Source organism: Branchiostoma lanceolatum, chromosome 14, assembly GCF_035083965.1.
Source record: "Branchiostoma lanceolatum isolate klBraLanc5 chromosome 14, klBraLanc5.hap2, whole genome shotgun sequence".
Taxonomy (NCBI): Eukaryota; Metazoa; Chordata; class Leptocardii; order Amphioxiformes; family Branchiostomatidae; genus Branchiostoma; species Branchiostoma lanceolatum.
Window position 1 is genome coordinate 177,313 of NC_089735.1, and position 16,213 is coordinate 193,525.

The 16,213-nt window shown below is 49.3% G+C and overlaps 1 protein-coding gene across 3 annotated transcripts; it reads left to right on the top strand.

Moving 5' to 3' along the window:
* The first annotated feature begins 205 nt into the window (after window positions 1-205).
* Window positions 206-15,928, top strand: LOC136448880 (DNA replication ATP-dependent helicase/nuclease DNA2-like). Of its 3 annotated transcripts, XR_010757934.1 has the most exons (23): window positions 206-279; window positions 795-851; window positions 1,030-1,084; window positions 1,405-2,549; window positions 2,739-3,676; window positions 4,042-4,399; window positions 4,612-4,757; window positions 5,224-5,436; window positions 5,639-5,780; window positions 7,161-7,300; window positions 7,513-7,647; window positions 8,146-8,328; window positions 8,526-8,630; window positions 9,462-9,599; window positions 10,121-10,347; window positions 10,648-10,853; window positions 11,483-11,605; window positions 11,767-12,009; window positions 12,361-12,600; window positions 12,777-12,866; window positions 13,462-13,671; window positions 14,201-14,562; window positions 14,626-15,928. XR_010757934.1 is itself a non-coding variant. In XM_066448576.1 (22 exons), exons 1-22 carry the CDS (start codon window positions 250-252, stop codon window positions 14,393-14,395), a joined length of 5,319 nt encoding a protein of 1,772 aa, XP_066304673.1. In that variant the 5' UTR covers window positions 206-249; the 3' UTR covers window positions 14,396-15,928. The 3 variants fall into 3 exon arrangements, 2 of the variants coding, with proteins under 2 accessions (XP_066304673.1, XP_066304674.1); XM_066448576.1 differs by having other exon boundaries at window positions 14,201-15,928; XM_066448577.1 differs by having other exon boundaries at window positions 1,405-2,510; window positions 14,201-15,928.
* The last annotated feature ends 285 nt before the right edge of the window (window positions 15,929-16,213 follow it).

Consider the following 16,213-nt stretch of genomic DNA (forward strand, 5'->3'; position numbering starts at 1 on the left):
ATATACATGCCCTTTTCCTAAACACTTGTTTTGGGAAGTTTCTGTCCCATTTATTTTTACTTACGTTTTCACACGAGTTTATTTACTAGTAAACTATTTATCTATAACTGACAGTTCCATAGTTGGTTTGATTTTGTGAGGAATATGTCGGGCACAGATCAGGTTACGAGTGTGTTCTGAGCAGTTTGAACTGTTTTGCGACAGGCGATCCTGCTCAGCTGCCCTGTAAGACTGGGAGTGAACTTGACCATGGGCAGGCTCCGCAGGAAGAGCAGCACGGTGAGTATCTGAACCTGCGCTCAGTCAAGTTTGCAGACTCTGATCTCTACGTACTTACTTCACTCATAGTAGTAAGTAATAACTGACAGCCCAGCTGCTATAAGCAAGGACTGAGGCTTATGTATCTAAGACACTGTCCGGTTTATCGTCTGTTGTTACCCGGTGAGGGTAAGACATGCTCACACAGATGTCGTGGCTTGATGTCAGACGGCCAGGTTCCTCTGTCCAGTCAGGCAGGTTACAACTGTGTGGGTTGAGGAGGTGGAAGTCTCCCGGTATGTTGTCAATCCATCTGTTACATGGTCGTCCCTGTTACATGTGCAAGATCACATCATAACAACAGTCCTTGTCGATTTTGTTATCAAAACAACTTATTACACGTCCATTGTGATTACCTTTTTGGGCCAATTAGAACTATTCAACCATCCTCTTAATACAATGTATTTTCTTGTTTCCCAAATGTCATGTATGTTAAATGTCATTCTCAAATAAGTTTCCTTATTTGTCTCGCCCAGGCTAAGGAGGGAAGTCAGTCGAAGGGGCAGACGGCCATCGACCAGTTCTTCTGCAAGGTGAGACGTGAGACGTCAGGTTGGACCTGAACTTGGACTTGCTGCAGTCTGAAAATAGAAGTTCAGAAGAAGTGGACTTTAAGAAAATTCAGTTTATCTGAACTTGCTGCACAGTCTGTGATTATAATTCAGAAGAAATTGAATTTTGTAAAGATTCTGTTCTGTTGACACTTGACAGGGCCCAGCGCAGAGGGGCAGTCTGTTCACACAGGTGGGACTGCCTGCTAGGAAAGGTGAGGATGGATGGATGGATGGATGGAAGGAAGGAAGGAAGGAAGGAAGGAAGGAAGGAAGGAAGGAAGGAAGGAAGGAAGGAAGGAAGGAAGGAAGGAAGGAAGGAAGGAAGGAAGGAAGGAAGGAAGGAAGGGTGAATGGATGGATGGATGAATGAGTGAGTGAGTGGATGGATGGATGGATGCTATTTTTATATCTTTGTGAAGGTTAAGCATCCAAAAGGAAATATAATATTTCTAATTCAATCTATACAACTGTACAATTTTTGACAGATAACAGACCTTTCACGCCATTTTGATATAATTTTGCTGATTTTTAGCCGGACCTGGCAGTTCTAAAGGCCCGCCTACCTCAGGGAGAACAGCTGGCAGTCGGGCCAAAGCAAAGCAACCTGGAGTCCAGCTAGAGGCACCCTGCTGTTCCAGCACAGCTGTTCCTGCTGTCCAAGCTGTCACTGTTGTCCCTGAGACACAGCTAACCTCGCCTGCTGCACCGGGAACATCTGAACGCGGCGGGGCAAGGTCAGAGGTCATCATGATTCCCGACACGCAGACGGCCGGGACGCAGTTTATCGGCGAGTTCCCCGACGACAGCTCCGATTTCGTCACAGCGACGCCGAAACACAAAGCTGGCAGGAAAGCGAGGCCAGCGTGTTCTAGAGGTCGTTCCACCAAACTGTCCCTGCGCGGGAGGGGGGCGAGTAAGGAGAACGTGGCCAAGCAGCTGGGGAGAGCGGCTGGGAAGAGGAGTAACCACGTCTTAGGGGACGTCTCAAGTAAGTCTCCAGACAACGTCCCGGGTGAGGGAGGGGCGACGTCGTGTTCTCCTGAGGAGCTGAATAAGTCGTTGGTGATCGAGCCTGAGGGGAGGGAGTGGACAACAAACAAACAAGTAAACAACAAACACAGCAACGCGGGACAGAACTGTGCAGGGGAAGGTTCCCATGACAACCATTCTGCAGACTCAGACCGTGAACATGAAGGCTCGGCTGGTAACAGAACTTCTTCAGATACGATAGAACACGACTCACTTGTAGAGGAGGATGCTGTAACCAAGGCAACCCTGGTCCAGAGTGACTCTCCGGATATTGTACCAGAAGCAGAGACACGAGCCAGAACAAAACATAACTTCAGGTCCCTGGCAACCAGAACTAAACAGAACAGCTCCCTAGCAACCAACAATTTGGCTAGTAGGGTTTCAGTTTTAAGTTGCGAGGATGGGGCAGAACATGTTTCTGAAGATAAGGACGGAAGGAAGTTGTCGGGTAAAGACACATCAGGGTCATTTAAGGACACAAACAAGACTTCAGTGGGAGGGAAGAAGTGGTTGTCATGGACGGGGTCGTTGCTAGGGAAGAGGTCTCCTGCTCGGGGCAGCTCACCTGTCAGCAAGAGGAGTAGAACACCTGACGCAGCTGGTACTCAGGTAAGGAGCTATAGAACACCTGACGCAGCTGGTACTCAGGTAAGGACTGCTGCTTGATTTAACCTTCTCTGTGCTCAGGTAGCCGTTTGGCACCAGATTTGTATTGTGGTCATAACATATCGAGTTAGGCAGCAGGGTAAATGTTACTTGTTAGAGAAAGTGTTTAATCTTTAGGAACGGCATATACATGAACTTTCTTGAATTTAATTGTAACTGTTGATCCCCCAGCTGCGCATGCAGAGGGGTGGCGGGATCACATGCAGGAGAAACCTGTCAGCCGGGCTGGAGGGACAGGACACAGCTCTGGGTCAAGGTCAGGATACAGGTCAGGGTCAAGGTCAGGATACAGGTCAGGGTCAAGATCAGGATACAGCTCAGGGCCAAGGTCAGGACACAGCTCAGGGCCAAGGTCCGACCACAGTTCAATGTCAAGACCTTGCCCGGGGTCAAGGGCAGCAACCATGTCAAGGTCAGAACACAACTCAGGGTCAAGAGCACCTTGTATCTCGGGGTCAAGGTCAATACACAGCTCAGGGTCAAAGGCAACAGCCATCTCAGGGTCAAGGGCAACAAAGCCAGGTCAAGGCTGAAGATGACCAGGTCAAAAGGGAACGAAATGTCAAAGGTGAAGAGCACCCTTTTGGTGGTGAGACCTCTGAGGACAGAACTGACACAGAAGACAGCGGGAACCATGTTTCTACATCTGGGAGGAGAGAGGAAGAGACAGCGGAAACAAACCTCAGTAACACCACAGACACGGGAGGGACTGTCAAGTGTCACAACGCTGGGAGCGACTTCACCAGTATTATATCTCCTGTCAAGTCTAAAGATATAAATGCTAAAACCACACCGGAGACAGAGAAGCAAGTTACCATGGAGACAGGAAAGTCAGTTACCATGGAGACAGACAAACCAGTTGCCATGGAAACAGCTGACCCCACGACCCCCGTGCAGCAGGTTGAAATCGGACAGGCGAGTCCCAGCAGTGCAGCATGCGAGGAGCCAGTTGCTATGGCAACAGCTGACCCTACGACCCCCAGCAGTGTATTATGGGAGGATCTGAACGACAGTTTCTTTGATCTTGAGAACCTGGCGGGGGGCGGAGCTGAGCTGGCGCGGAGCTTCAGCGAGATGTCTCCGTTCAAGGGTGGCAGGAGAACAAACAGGTTTGTACCATTTGAACCTTCCACAAGTTCCAGTAAATATGCAGGGGTCAATTTTTTTTACTATAAAGAGGAATGCAAAGTCAAGTCAATGCCTGTATTTTCCTTCAAATGCTTGTTCGGCCACACAGCCTCTTTTCAACAAGGTCAATGTAGAGGGGGAGGACTCACAGATAAAAAGTACAAAAGAAAGTTCACACAGTCATTTTTAGAAAGTAACGTACACGTTTGAGTGAGCGACAATGTCCAGGATTGAAACTCCTGACCTGTAGGCTATACCTTGTGAGGCGGTCAGTAACAACTGGACTTTGTGCACAGTCATGACAATTAAGTTCTGTATCGAGGTGTTTTATTCTTGTTGTTCCCAGTTCTGCAGACGACCCGACCCTCGGCACTGCTGACATCTGTAACAAGTTCAACAGGTTCAGAGTTCAGGGGGTTGAGGCAGCAGTGCATGATGGGTACGTGACCCAGCTGACCCTGCAGCTAACCAACCCGGCGCACCGTAGCGGGCGGACGTGTGTTCTGCGCGACAACTGGGCGGGTCTGTCCGTCCAATCAGGCGACATCGTGCACGTGCTGGCGGAGTTCGGCGCCGACGGCGTCTGCACGGTGGACAGGGACCGCGGGTACATCGTGGTGACCCCTGACCTCCTGATGTCATCCACAGCAGTATCCAATGGGATCAAGTGTCTGCGCAGAGCCGTTCTTAGCGAGAGATTCAAGGTGTTCATCTGTCATTGTCTATCTAAAGGGACATGTGCGCTACAATGAGCCACAGCAAGTAAATTTATGGCTGACATCATGCACCCATTGAATGAGATATCCTGCTGCAAAAGTACAACGTCAAATTTCCTTGTTTTTCTACTGTAGGGCGTCCCATGGATGCCTTGCTACATACAGCTAATAGCCTGCCTTGTGCCCCCCTCCCACCCCAGGGCACAGACGGCTCCAGTAAACAGATGCTGCTGGGTACCATATTACACGACGTCTTCCAGACAGCCACAGCTACCTCGTTCAGCGCCGACTCCCTGAAGCAGATCTCCCAGCAGGCCCTGCAGAAGCAGAGGCACCTCCGAGACATGTAAGGGAGTACCATTGATGACGCATGGTTCACAAGTTTTGGCCCGAAATTTACATGACATATATTTCTATGCATTTTTACCTGCAGCAAGAAAATAATTTTTTTTTTAATCTGCACAAACTTAAAGACTTGGTGTCTCAATGAGGGCATTGCCCTAACCTTTGCCCCCATTTGCAGCCTGAGGCTAACCTTGCAATAACCTTTTCCCTATAAAATGCCCGAGTTTGACCTTTGCCTTGACCTTTACCCCCCATGTTCAGCCTGAATCTAACCTTTGCCCCAGGTTCTGCCTGAGTATGACCTTTGCCCCAGGTTCAGTCTGAGTCTGACCTTTGCCCTGACCTTTGTCCACAAGTTCAGCCTGAGTCTGACCTTTGCCCTGACCTTTGTCCACAGGTTCAGCCTGAGTCTGACCTTTGCCCCATGTTCAGCCTGAGTCTGACCTTTGCCCTGACCTTTACCCCAGGTTCAGCCTGAGTCTGACCCAGGCACAGCTGCAGGAGGAGATAGCTGAGTACCTGCCCGTGATGCGCACCTGGGCCGACACCTTCTACAGGGGACGGGGGGCAGAGATGGAGGTCAAGCTGCCGGGAACCACGTACCGTAACCGTGGCGATGAGCGGAGCAACGTGGTCATCAGTGCCGTCACGGATATCGAGGAGAACGTGTGGGCGCCAAGGTCAGGGGTCAATACTTCATTTCAGCTTTGTTTAAAGATGCAGGTTTTGAGCATTTCAAAAGTAAACATTCCTGCTTCCTATTCCTGTGGTAGCGCAAAATCTTTGTGTGGATTTTGCTATCCTGAGGGTGTTTTGGAAACTGCTGAGTGAGACCCTGCTACCCATGAAACTGCTAAATGATACCCTGCTGCCTTGCTGCAGGTTTGGGCTGAAAGGGAAGCTGGATGTGACCACAGAAGTGCGGATCCAGCCTCGAAGCAAGGGCAACGACCCCCTGCGGAGAACTCTGCCACTCGAGCTGAAGACTGGCCGAGAGACCAACTCTATTGAACACAGGAGTCAGGTGAGACCAACTCTATAGAACACAGGAGTCAGGTGAGACCAACTCTATAGAACACAGGAGTCAGGTGAGACCAACTCTATAGAACACAGGAGTCAGGTGAGACCAACTCTATAGAACACAGGAGTCAGGTGAGGCCAACTCTATAGAACACAGGAGTCAGGTGAGACCAACTCTATAGAACACAGGAGTCAGGTGAGACCAACTCTATAGAACACAGGAGTCAGGTGAGGCCAACTCTATAGAACACAGGAGTCAGGTGAGACCAACTCTATAGAACACAGGAGTCAGGTGAGACCAACTCTATAGAACACAGGAGTCAGGTGAGGCCAACTCTATAGAACACAGGAGTCAGGTGAGGCCAACTCTATAGAACACAGGAGTCAGGTGAGACCAACTCTATAGAACACAGGAGTCAGGTGAGGCCAACTCTATAGAACACAGGAGTCAGGTGAGGCCAACTCTATTGAACACAGGAGTCAGGTGAGACCAACTCTATAGAACACAGGAGTCAGGTGAGACCAACTCTATAGAACACAGGAGTCAGGTGAGGCCAACTCTATTGAACACAGGAGTCAGGTGAGACCAACTCTATAGAACACAGGAGTCAGGTGAGGCCAACTCTATAGAACACAGGAGTCAGGTGAGGCCAACTCTATTGAACACAGGAGTCAGGTGAGACCAACTCTATAGAACACAGGAGTCAGGTGAGACCAACTCTATAGAACACAGGAGTCAGGTGAGACCAACTCTATAGAACACAGGAGTCAGGTGAGACCAACTCTATAGAACACAGGAGTCAGGTGAGGCCAACTCTATAGAACACAGGAGTCAGGTGAGGCCAACTCTATAGAACACAGGAGTCAGGTGAGGCCAACTCTATTGAACACAGGAGTCAGGTGAGGCCAACTCTATAGAACACAGGAGTCAGGTGAGACCAACTCTATAGAACACAGGAGTCAGGTGAGACCAACTCTATAGAACACAGAAGTCAGGTGAGACCAACTCTATAGAACACAGGAGTCAGGAGAGACCAACTCTATAGAACACAGGAGTCAGGTGAGGCCAACTCTATAGAACACAGGAGTCAGGTGAGACCAACTCTATAGAACACAGGAGTCCTTTTTGCCTAGGTGATCCTGTACCCTTACTGACCTCTGACCCTGTTGCCTAGGTGATCCTGTACAGGCTGCTGACATCTGACCCTGTTGCCTAGGTGATCCTGTACCCTTGCTGACCTCTGACCCTGTTGCCTAGGTGATTCTGTACACGCTGCTTACCCCTTTCCTTGTTGCCTAAGTGATCCTGTACAGGCTGCTGACGTCTGACCCTGTTGCCTAGGTGATCCTGTACATGCTGCTGACCTCTGACCCTGTTGCCTAGGTGATCCTGTACACGCTGCTGACCCGGGAGCAGCACCCTGACCCTGAGCTGGGCCTGCTGCTGTACCTGAAGACAGGAAACATGAAGGCTGTTCCCGCCGGCCACGTGGACAGGAGGGAGCTGCTCATGCTCAGGAACAGGTGGGAGGGGCGCCTGTGTGTGCATGTGTGTGTGTGAGTGGGTGTGTATGTGTGTATGTATTTGTGCGTGTATGCTTGTGTGCGTATGTGTGTGTATGTGTGTGCATGTTTGTGTGTGTGAGACCGCCATCCAAGTTGATTTGTCTAGCTAAAATGGGTTTATGTGACCTTCGTGCTGAATTAACCTGGGTTGTTGTGTATATGACCTTCAGGCTGACGTCCCAGCTGAAACACTCCCTGCTGAAGGAGGGGGACAACACGGTGCCGGCGCAGCTGCCCCCGGTCATCAACGACCCACGTGGGTGTAAATACTGCTCCCAGCTGGCCAACTGTGCCCTCTACAACAGGTGAGGTTAACCTGGTGGGTAACCATGGACCCATGTTTTTAGAATTGGGCCCATGTGGGTGTAGATACTGCTCTGAGCTGGCCAACTCTGTGCTCTACAACGTGAGGTGAACCTTGTGGGTAACCATTGACCCACATGGGTTCCCAACAACCAGGAGAGTCAGTCATTTGTGTTCTAATTTGTTGCACACGTATCATTTTCTCACAAAATGTTTTAATTTACACATAATGTATATTTTACTTCAAAACGTCTGAGATCCCAAGTTTCTATGTGGTCTGGCCATTTTTAACATGTCCAGTGTCTTGATGTCACAGCAAAAGAAAACCTACAGATTGTATTTGGTTGCCGTGTTTACATGTCTGACTGTTACAGATACACTCAAACAAACATACTCACAGATACACTCAGACATGTCCATTGTCTTGGTGTGTTGCATCAAAAGAAGTTTGAATTTGGTTGCCGTGGTTACATGTCTGACTTCTGCCTGCATGTCTGCAGAGCGTTTGAGGCGGGAGACGCGGAAGGCGGCATGGCGGAGCTGCTGAGACAGGAGACGGAGCACCTGAAGACGTCTCACCTGCAGTACTTCTCCCACTGGTACCTGCTCGTCATGCTGGAGGACAGGGAGACCGCACACAAGTCCCACCTGGCTCACCTGTGGTCTAAACCTGCCCAGGACAGGTGAGTAACACACCTGTGGTCTAAACCTGCCCAGGACAGGTGAGTAGCACACCTGTGGTCTAAATCTGCCCAGGGACAGGGAGTTTAGTGCCCTTTGTTTCTTTCTCATACGGATCAATCAACAGAGGTTAATTAAAAAAACTGCAGTTTTTGTCATTATTTATTGATATGTTTATAAGAGTTTTCCTATTGTTCAGGGAGAAGAGCGGAGACTGCGTGCACGGGCTGCAGCTCACCAGGTGTGCGCCAGGTCGGGACGGAGACTTCACCTGTACCTTCAGGAGGAAACACCTGAACCCCAGGTGAGAACACACCTGCTGCAGTCCTGTTCTCTCTGTCTGTCGGCTGGCAGTGCCATTAGAATGTACAGCTTGTACTTTCTAGTGGTGCACTTACTACACGACTGATGTATTGCACCGCGTTTTCCTCTACCTACCTGTTGTTTCACTCCCTCCATCCCTCAGACATGACTACATGTTTGTACTCGTCCTAAACCCATTCTCTCCCTCCCTCCTTCCCCAGTCTCTGTGTGTGGATGACTACATGTTTGTACTCGTCCTAAACCCATTCTCTCCCTCCCTCCTTCCCCACAGTCTCTGTGCCTGTGTGTGGATGACTACATGTTTGTACTCGTCCTAAACCCATTCCCTCCCTCCCTCCCTCCCCCCAGCTCCCAGACCCTGACGTCCCTGCGGCTGTGTGTGGATGACTACATGTTTGTACTCATCCTAAACCCATTCTCTCCCTCCCTCCCTCCCCTCAGCTCCCAGACCCTGACGTCTCTGCGGCTGTGTGTGGATGACTACATGTTTGTACTCGTCCTAAACCCATTCTCTCCCTCCCTCCCTCCCTCCCCACAGCTCCCAGACCCTGACATCCCTGCGCCTGTGCGTGGATGATTACATGTTTGTCCTAAACCCATTCTCTCCCTCCCTCCCTCCCCTCAGCTCCCAGACCCTGACGTCCCTGCGGCTGTGCGTGGATGATTACATGTTTGTACTCGTCCTAAACCAATTCCCTCCCTCCCTCCCTCCCCACAGCTCACAGACCCTGACATCCCTGCGCCTGTGCGTGGATGATTACATGTTTGTACTCGTCCTAAACCCATTCCCTCCCTCCCTCCCTCCCCACAGCTCACAGACCCTGACATCCCTGCGGCTGTGCGTGGATGACTACATCCTGGTGAGTGTGGAGGACAGGAACATGGTGGCCATGTGCTCCGGGTTCCTCACAGAGCTCGCCGAGGAGACATTGTCCGTCAGAGTCGACAGGTGGGAATTTTACATTTGTTAGGATCGGGATTCCAAGTTTGAAATCAATGTAGTGGTTGAGGGATTTGTAGCTTTTTTTCTCCTTTATTTGATGTGTTTATAGACAAGTTACGTCGATGAAGGCTAGAGGTCCATGCAGGAATTAAGATACGCAGCGTAACAGTTACTGCAGAGTGCAACAACTGGATAGATTTTGGAAACAGCCGACGTTTCCGGTAGCATCTGCCACCTTTCATCAGTAACTGCAGTAAGATCTGAGGTTCACCAGGTTTTCATTAAAAACTATGAATTTTAGAAGCCCAATAACTGAATAAGAAACAAAATTTGCAGAAAAAATGGAAACAACTTGATATGTGGCTGGCTGAGTGCAGACAACATGATGTGAACCACATTGACTATTGACATAACAGAAGGAGGCTGTTGCCTGTAAGTTCTGTTTCTAAACAACATTAAAACACATTATGCAGAAAACAAGCAAAGTATTTTGAACTAGTTGGCAATAATGTACCTCTGCCTCCCAGGGACCTGTCAAAGTTCCCTCCCGACACCGTCTTCACCCTGGACAAGAAGGACGGTTACGTCTCCACGGCAACCAGCCTGGCCAACCTGGCGCGCCTGATGGGGAAAACCGCGAGCGCCGAGCGACTACGGGAGCTCATCGTGGAGCGCCGGGAGCCTCGCTTCCATGCCAGGGTGTCCGACATGTGTCCGCCCGACGCCAGGGACGCCATCGGCAGGATACTCAAAGGTGCGGGGTTCGATTCCATCTCGTCCGGAGGGGTGTAGTTGTTGGAGCAGGAAACAGTCAGATGTGTCAGACAGCATCCGCTGTCTTTCATCAGCGACGGTCTGTACATGTGAAACCTCCACATTTTATCCAGTTGCTTGTGATATAATGTTGGGTGTCTAACCTTCATCAACGTACTAGGTTATGTTGTTTATTTTGTTTGTTTGTTTCAGGTTTTAACCAGCCCCAGAGGCAAACCATTATGAAAGTCCTAAATTGGTCAGGTTATGTTGTTTATATTTATTTGTTTGTTTGTTTCAGGTTTGAACCAGCCCCAGAAGCAGGCGATTAAGAAGGTGCTGATGGCGCGAGACTTCACGCTGATCGTGGGGATGCCCGGCACGGGGAAGACTACGAGCATCGTGGCTCTGGTCCGCATCCTGCTGGCCTGCGGGAACTCCGTCCTGCTGACCTCATACACAAACTCAGCCGTCGACAACGTGCTGCTCAAACTCAGCAAGTTCAAGGTGAGTTCAGGCCATGTTTCCTGGAATGTCTGACATGTGAGCTCCCTTTTTCCTGGAATATCTGATATGTGAGCTCCATGTTATCTCCATGTTTCCTGGAATGTCTGACATGTGATCTGCCTTTTTCATGTCTGACATGTTAGCTCCCTTTTTCCTGGAATGTCTGACATGTGAGCTCCCTTTTTCCTGGAATGACTGACATGTTAGCTCCATGTTTCCTGGAATGTCTGACATGTGAGCTCCCTGTTTCCTGGAATGTCTGACATGTTAGCTCCCTTCTTCCTGGAATGTCTGACATGTTAGCTCCCTTTTTCCTGGAATGTCTGACATGTGAGCTCCATGTTTCCTGGAATGTCTGACATGTTAGCTCCCTTTTTCCTGGAATGTCTGACATGTTAGCTCCCTTCTTCCTGGAATGTCTGACATGTTAGCTCCCTTTTTCCTGGAATGTCTGACATGTTAGCTCCCTTCTTCCTGGAATGTCTGACATGTTAGCTCCCTTCTTCCTGGAATGTCTGACATGTTAGCTCCCTTTTTCCTGGAATGTCTGACATATTAGCTCCATGTCTGCTCCATGTTATCTCCATGTTTCCTGGAATGTCTGACATGTTTCCTGGAATGTTCCCCAGATTGAGTACCTGCGGCTGGGCAACTCGTCCCGTGTCCACCCCGGGGTGGCGCCGCACACGGACGACCAGCTGGCCCGAGGACTGACCAGCGTGGCTGAGCTGGACAAGCTCTACATGGACAAGGTCAGAGTTGTTTGTTTTGTTTTTATTTACTTTGATTGCAACAATGTGGAGCAGCTGGCAGCGAATACTGGTATATTGCACCACATGTTGCAGATTGCAAAACACATTCTACATGGCTTAAATGTACATTTTAAAACATCATTCCTTTCTTCCTAAAACAGCCTGTAGTTGCGACCACGTGCCTGGGCGCCAAACACGCCCTGTTCTCGCGGCGTAAGTTTGACGTGTGCATTGTTGACGAGGCGTCTCAGATCGCCCAGCCCGTGTGCCTGGGGCCGCTGGTCCACGCGGGAAGGTTCGTGCTCGTCGGAGACCACCAGCAGCTGCCACCCCTCGTGCAGAGTGGTACGGCCCGCAGGATGGGCATGGACGAGAGTCTGTTTAAGAAGATGGGACATCATCAAGTAAGACATAGCTTACCTAGGGGGGCATCATCAGGTAAGACATAACATACCTAGGAGGGCATCATCAGGTAAGACATAGCATACCTAGGGAGACATCATCAGGTAAACACACAGCTTACCTAGAGGGGCATCATATAAATCATAGCTTACCTATCATCAAGTAAAAACTGTCAGCATACTTACGGGGACATCGTCGTTAACCTTTCAAAAAACTTTGTTTTCCAAATTTCAAAAGCCGCCACCTGCTTATTACTCCTGAACACACGGACAGACAAACAGACAGGCACACAGACAGACAGACACACAGACAGACACACAGACAGACTCTAACAGGAACCCTGTTCCCTTCAGAGCGCGACGGCCACGCTGAACGTGCAGTACCGCATGAACTCTGACATCATGGAGCTCAGCAACACCCTGATGTATGATGGGAAGCTTCGCTGCGGCTCCGACAAGGTCGCCACGGCTCGCCTCGACCTTCCCGCCTGGACCCAGCTGGAGGAAGTGATGTCAGAGCTGGGTGTGGCGTCGTTGTGGATACGGGAGGCCCTCAGGCCAGAGGCACCTGTTAGGTTCCTGGATACAGACAAGGTGGGAACCTGACTGTTAAGGCAAACTGGGGTCCCTTGGTGACATGTATATATATATACCGGCTATGCACCTTTTGGAAATCCAGATTTTTAGCTGGTTAGGACAGCTGGTTAGAATAGCTGGTTAGCTGGTTAAGACAGCTGGTTAGCTGGTTAACATGTCCATGTTTTCCCCAGGTGCCAGCCGTCGAGACCAGCGAACAGGGAGGTCTGAGTAACCGGACGGAAGCTCAGCTGGTCAGGACGCTCACAGCTGCCCTGGTGAAGGTGGGACGGGGCTTTATAAAGCAGACTTTTTATATGAGTCATAATGAGTGCAAGGAGGTTGATGAGTGCGAGGAGGTTGATGAGTGCGAGGAGGTTGATGAGTGCGAGGAGGTTGATGAGTGCGAGGAGGTTGATGAGTGCGAGGAGGTTGATGAGTGCGAGGAGGTTGATGAGTGCGAGGAGGTTGATGAGTGCAAGGAGGTTGATGAGTGCGAGGAGGTTGATGAGTGCGAGGAGGTTGATGAGTGCAAGGAGGTTGATGAGTGCGAGGAGGTTGATGAGTGCGAGGAGGTTGATGAGTGCGAGGAGGTTGATGAGTGCAAGGAGGTTGATGAGTGCAAGGAGGTTGATGAGTGCGAGGAGGTTGATGAGTGCGAGGAGGTTGATGAGTGCAAGGAGGTTGATGAGTGCAAGAAAAAGTTATTTTGCAACAGTTGATGACAGATAATATTTTCCTGTAGTATTGAGCACTGTAAAGAAGGAGGTCATGGCAGCAAACTGTCTCAGATCCAGGGAATATAGAGATTTTCTGAATTCAAAATGACCATCGTTCAACATGTGAGCTAGTTCTGACATAGCTGTCCTCCGTGTCCAGGCCGGGTGCCCGCAGGAGGACATAGGCATCATCGCCCCCTACAGAAGACAGCTCCGGGTCCTCGCTGACCTGCTGCAGGGTGCAGGCTGCCCCGGGATGGAGAGCAGCACAGGGTACCCTGGGGTGGAGATTAACACGGTGGATAAGTACCAGGGTCGAGACAAGAGTGTGATCCTGGTGTCGTTTGTCAGGAGCAACTCAGGAGGGCAGGTACGTACAAACAAGCAAACAAACAAACAAACAAACAAACAAACTCAGGAGGGCAGGTACGTACAAACAAACAAACAAACAAACTCAGGAGGGCAGGTCGGGTTTCTTCCTCTTCTCCTAGTAATGTGGGGTCGTGTGGTGAAACGGCAGGGTTTTCGGCCCAGAACCCAGCGGTCCCGGGTTCGAATTTGTGAATGCTTAGCATAATCACTATTCAGGATCATAGAATGATCATATTCCTCAATAGTACTTCCCTTGTGCTTTTTGTACAGAATGTCCAGCACCTGGAATGGTAAATATCTAAACTGTTAAGTCATGTAGATATTGTTCACATTGTATATGGACCTCAAGTAGCCTTATCTTTCCTTTATCATTTATGTACATGTATATTCTGTATATGTTATGTTCCTGTGTCTGTAGTTTTGTGCAGTTATGTTAAAGACCACAGGAAGAGTAGCTGCAATGTACTTGTATGTTGTTAAGCTAATTGTGGATGTAAGTAAACTCGAATTCAATTTCTTTCCCGCAGCTTGGTGAGCTCCTCCAGGACTGGCGCCGGCTGAACGTGGCGATCACCCGCGCTAAGCACAAGCTGCTCCTGATTGGCTCCCTCAGCACGCTGCGCCGGTACGACCCGGTGGCGCGCCTGCTCGAACATCTCTCAGCCAATCAGATGCTTCTGGAACTCCCTCCAGGTGCAGAGAACATTCCAGGCAACTTCTGATTGGAGGAGAGCCAACCAATTACTGACTGGCTTTGATCCATGTGCATGATAGGTGATTTATGATTGGAGGAGAGCCAACCAATTACTGACTTGCTTTGATCTATGTGCATGATTGGAGATTTGTGATTGGAGGAGAGCCAATCAATAACTGACTGGCTTTGATCCAGGTGCATGATAGGTGATTTGTGATTGGAGGAGAGCCATACAATAACTGATTGGCTTCGATCCAGGTGCATGATGGGTGATTTCCAATTGGAAGATGGCCAACCAATCACTAGGTGCATATACTGCACTCTGATTGGACAAATTTCCAGCCAATCACAACACCAGGAAGAGCAGCTAGGTAGAGTGTCCTGCAAGGACTGAAACAACAGATCTTTGTTAGATTACTTTTTCCAAACCAAAAGCTGTAGATGGTTTTACATATACAAGATGCAGGCAGGAAAATCATATTTACAGCAAAGCGTACAGCAAGGGTACCGCGGAGATGTCATACTGGTTTTCTGTAAGGCACTTTGCCCCCCAACTTGTACCGCAGAGATGTCATACTGGGTTTCTGTAAGGCACTTTGCCCCCAACTTGTACCGCAGAGATGTCATACTGGGTTTCTGTAAGGCACTTTGCCCCCCAACTTGTACCGCGGAGATGTCATACTGGGTTTCTGTAAGGCACTTTGCCCCCCAACTTGTACCGCGGAGATGTCATACTGGGTTTCTGTAAGGCACTTTGCCCCCAACTTGTACCGCGGAGATGTCATACTGGGTTTCTGTAAGGCACTTTGCCCCCAACTTGTACCGCGGAGATGTCATACTGGGTTTCTGTAAGGCACTTTGCCCCCCAACTTGTACCGCGGAGATGTCATACTGGGTTTCTGTAAGGCACTTTGCCCCCCAACTTGTACCGCGGAGATGTCATACTGGGTTTCTGTAAGGCACTTTGCCCCCCAACTTGTACCGCGGAGATGTCATACTGGGTTTCTGTAAGGCACTTTGCCCCCCAACTTGTACCGCGGAGATGTCATACTGGGTTTCTGTAAGGCACTTTGCCCCCCAACTTGTACCGCGGAGATGTCATACTGGGTTTCTGTAAGGCACTTTGCCCCCAACTTGTACCGCGGAGATGTCATACTGGGTTTCTGTAAGGCACTTTGCCCCCCAACTTTACTGGGTTTCTGTAAGGCACTTTGCCCCCAACTTGTACCGCGGAGATGTCATACTGGGTTTCTGTAAGGCACTTTGCCCCCCAACTTGAAACAAAATCATTTGTATGGACCATGGGACCAACGGAAGTGTCGGGGGTGTGATTTCAATAACCAGTAAGTCCACGTACGGCGAAAACTCCTGTCATGTCAGGGAACACTCAACGTTAGAGTCGAACAAAAGTCATGACAATTTTACCTCTAGTACAACTGTAATACTACTAATATGACTACAAGTGTATATATTATATATGTATATTTTAATGAAGTTCTCTACTGTGATGCATCAGTGTATTTTTGTGAATATCAAGGAAGAATAAAGTGTGTAAGTACAACATATGGTGTGGAGTCCACTCAAGATTCTCCAAGATCAAGTTTGTACAACAGTTACTAAGCAACACCACAGGTTTCCATGACAACTGATGGACGTGAAAAATGAACATACAAAGAACAATTCATTTGCTTGAAAGTTCATCTGTGTTGGTAGAGATCATTCTGAAAATTTAGGTAAGTGCAATTTTTGTGTTGGAAATTGCAGTTAAAAACTCGTTTCAGTCAAGAAATGCTGACATGAATATTTGATTAATGAAATACTATGTGTTAGTGTAATTCATTTTATC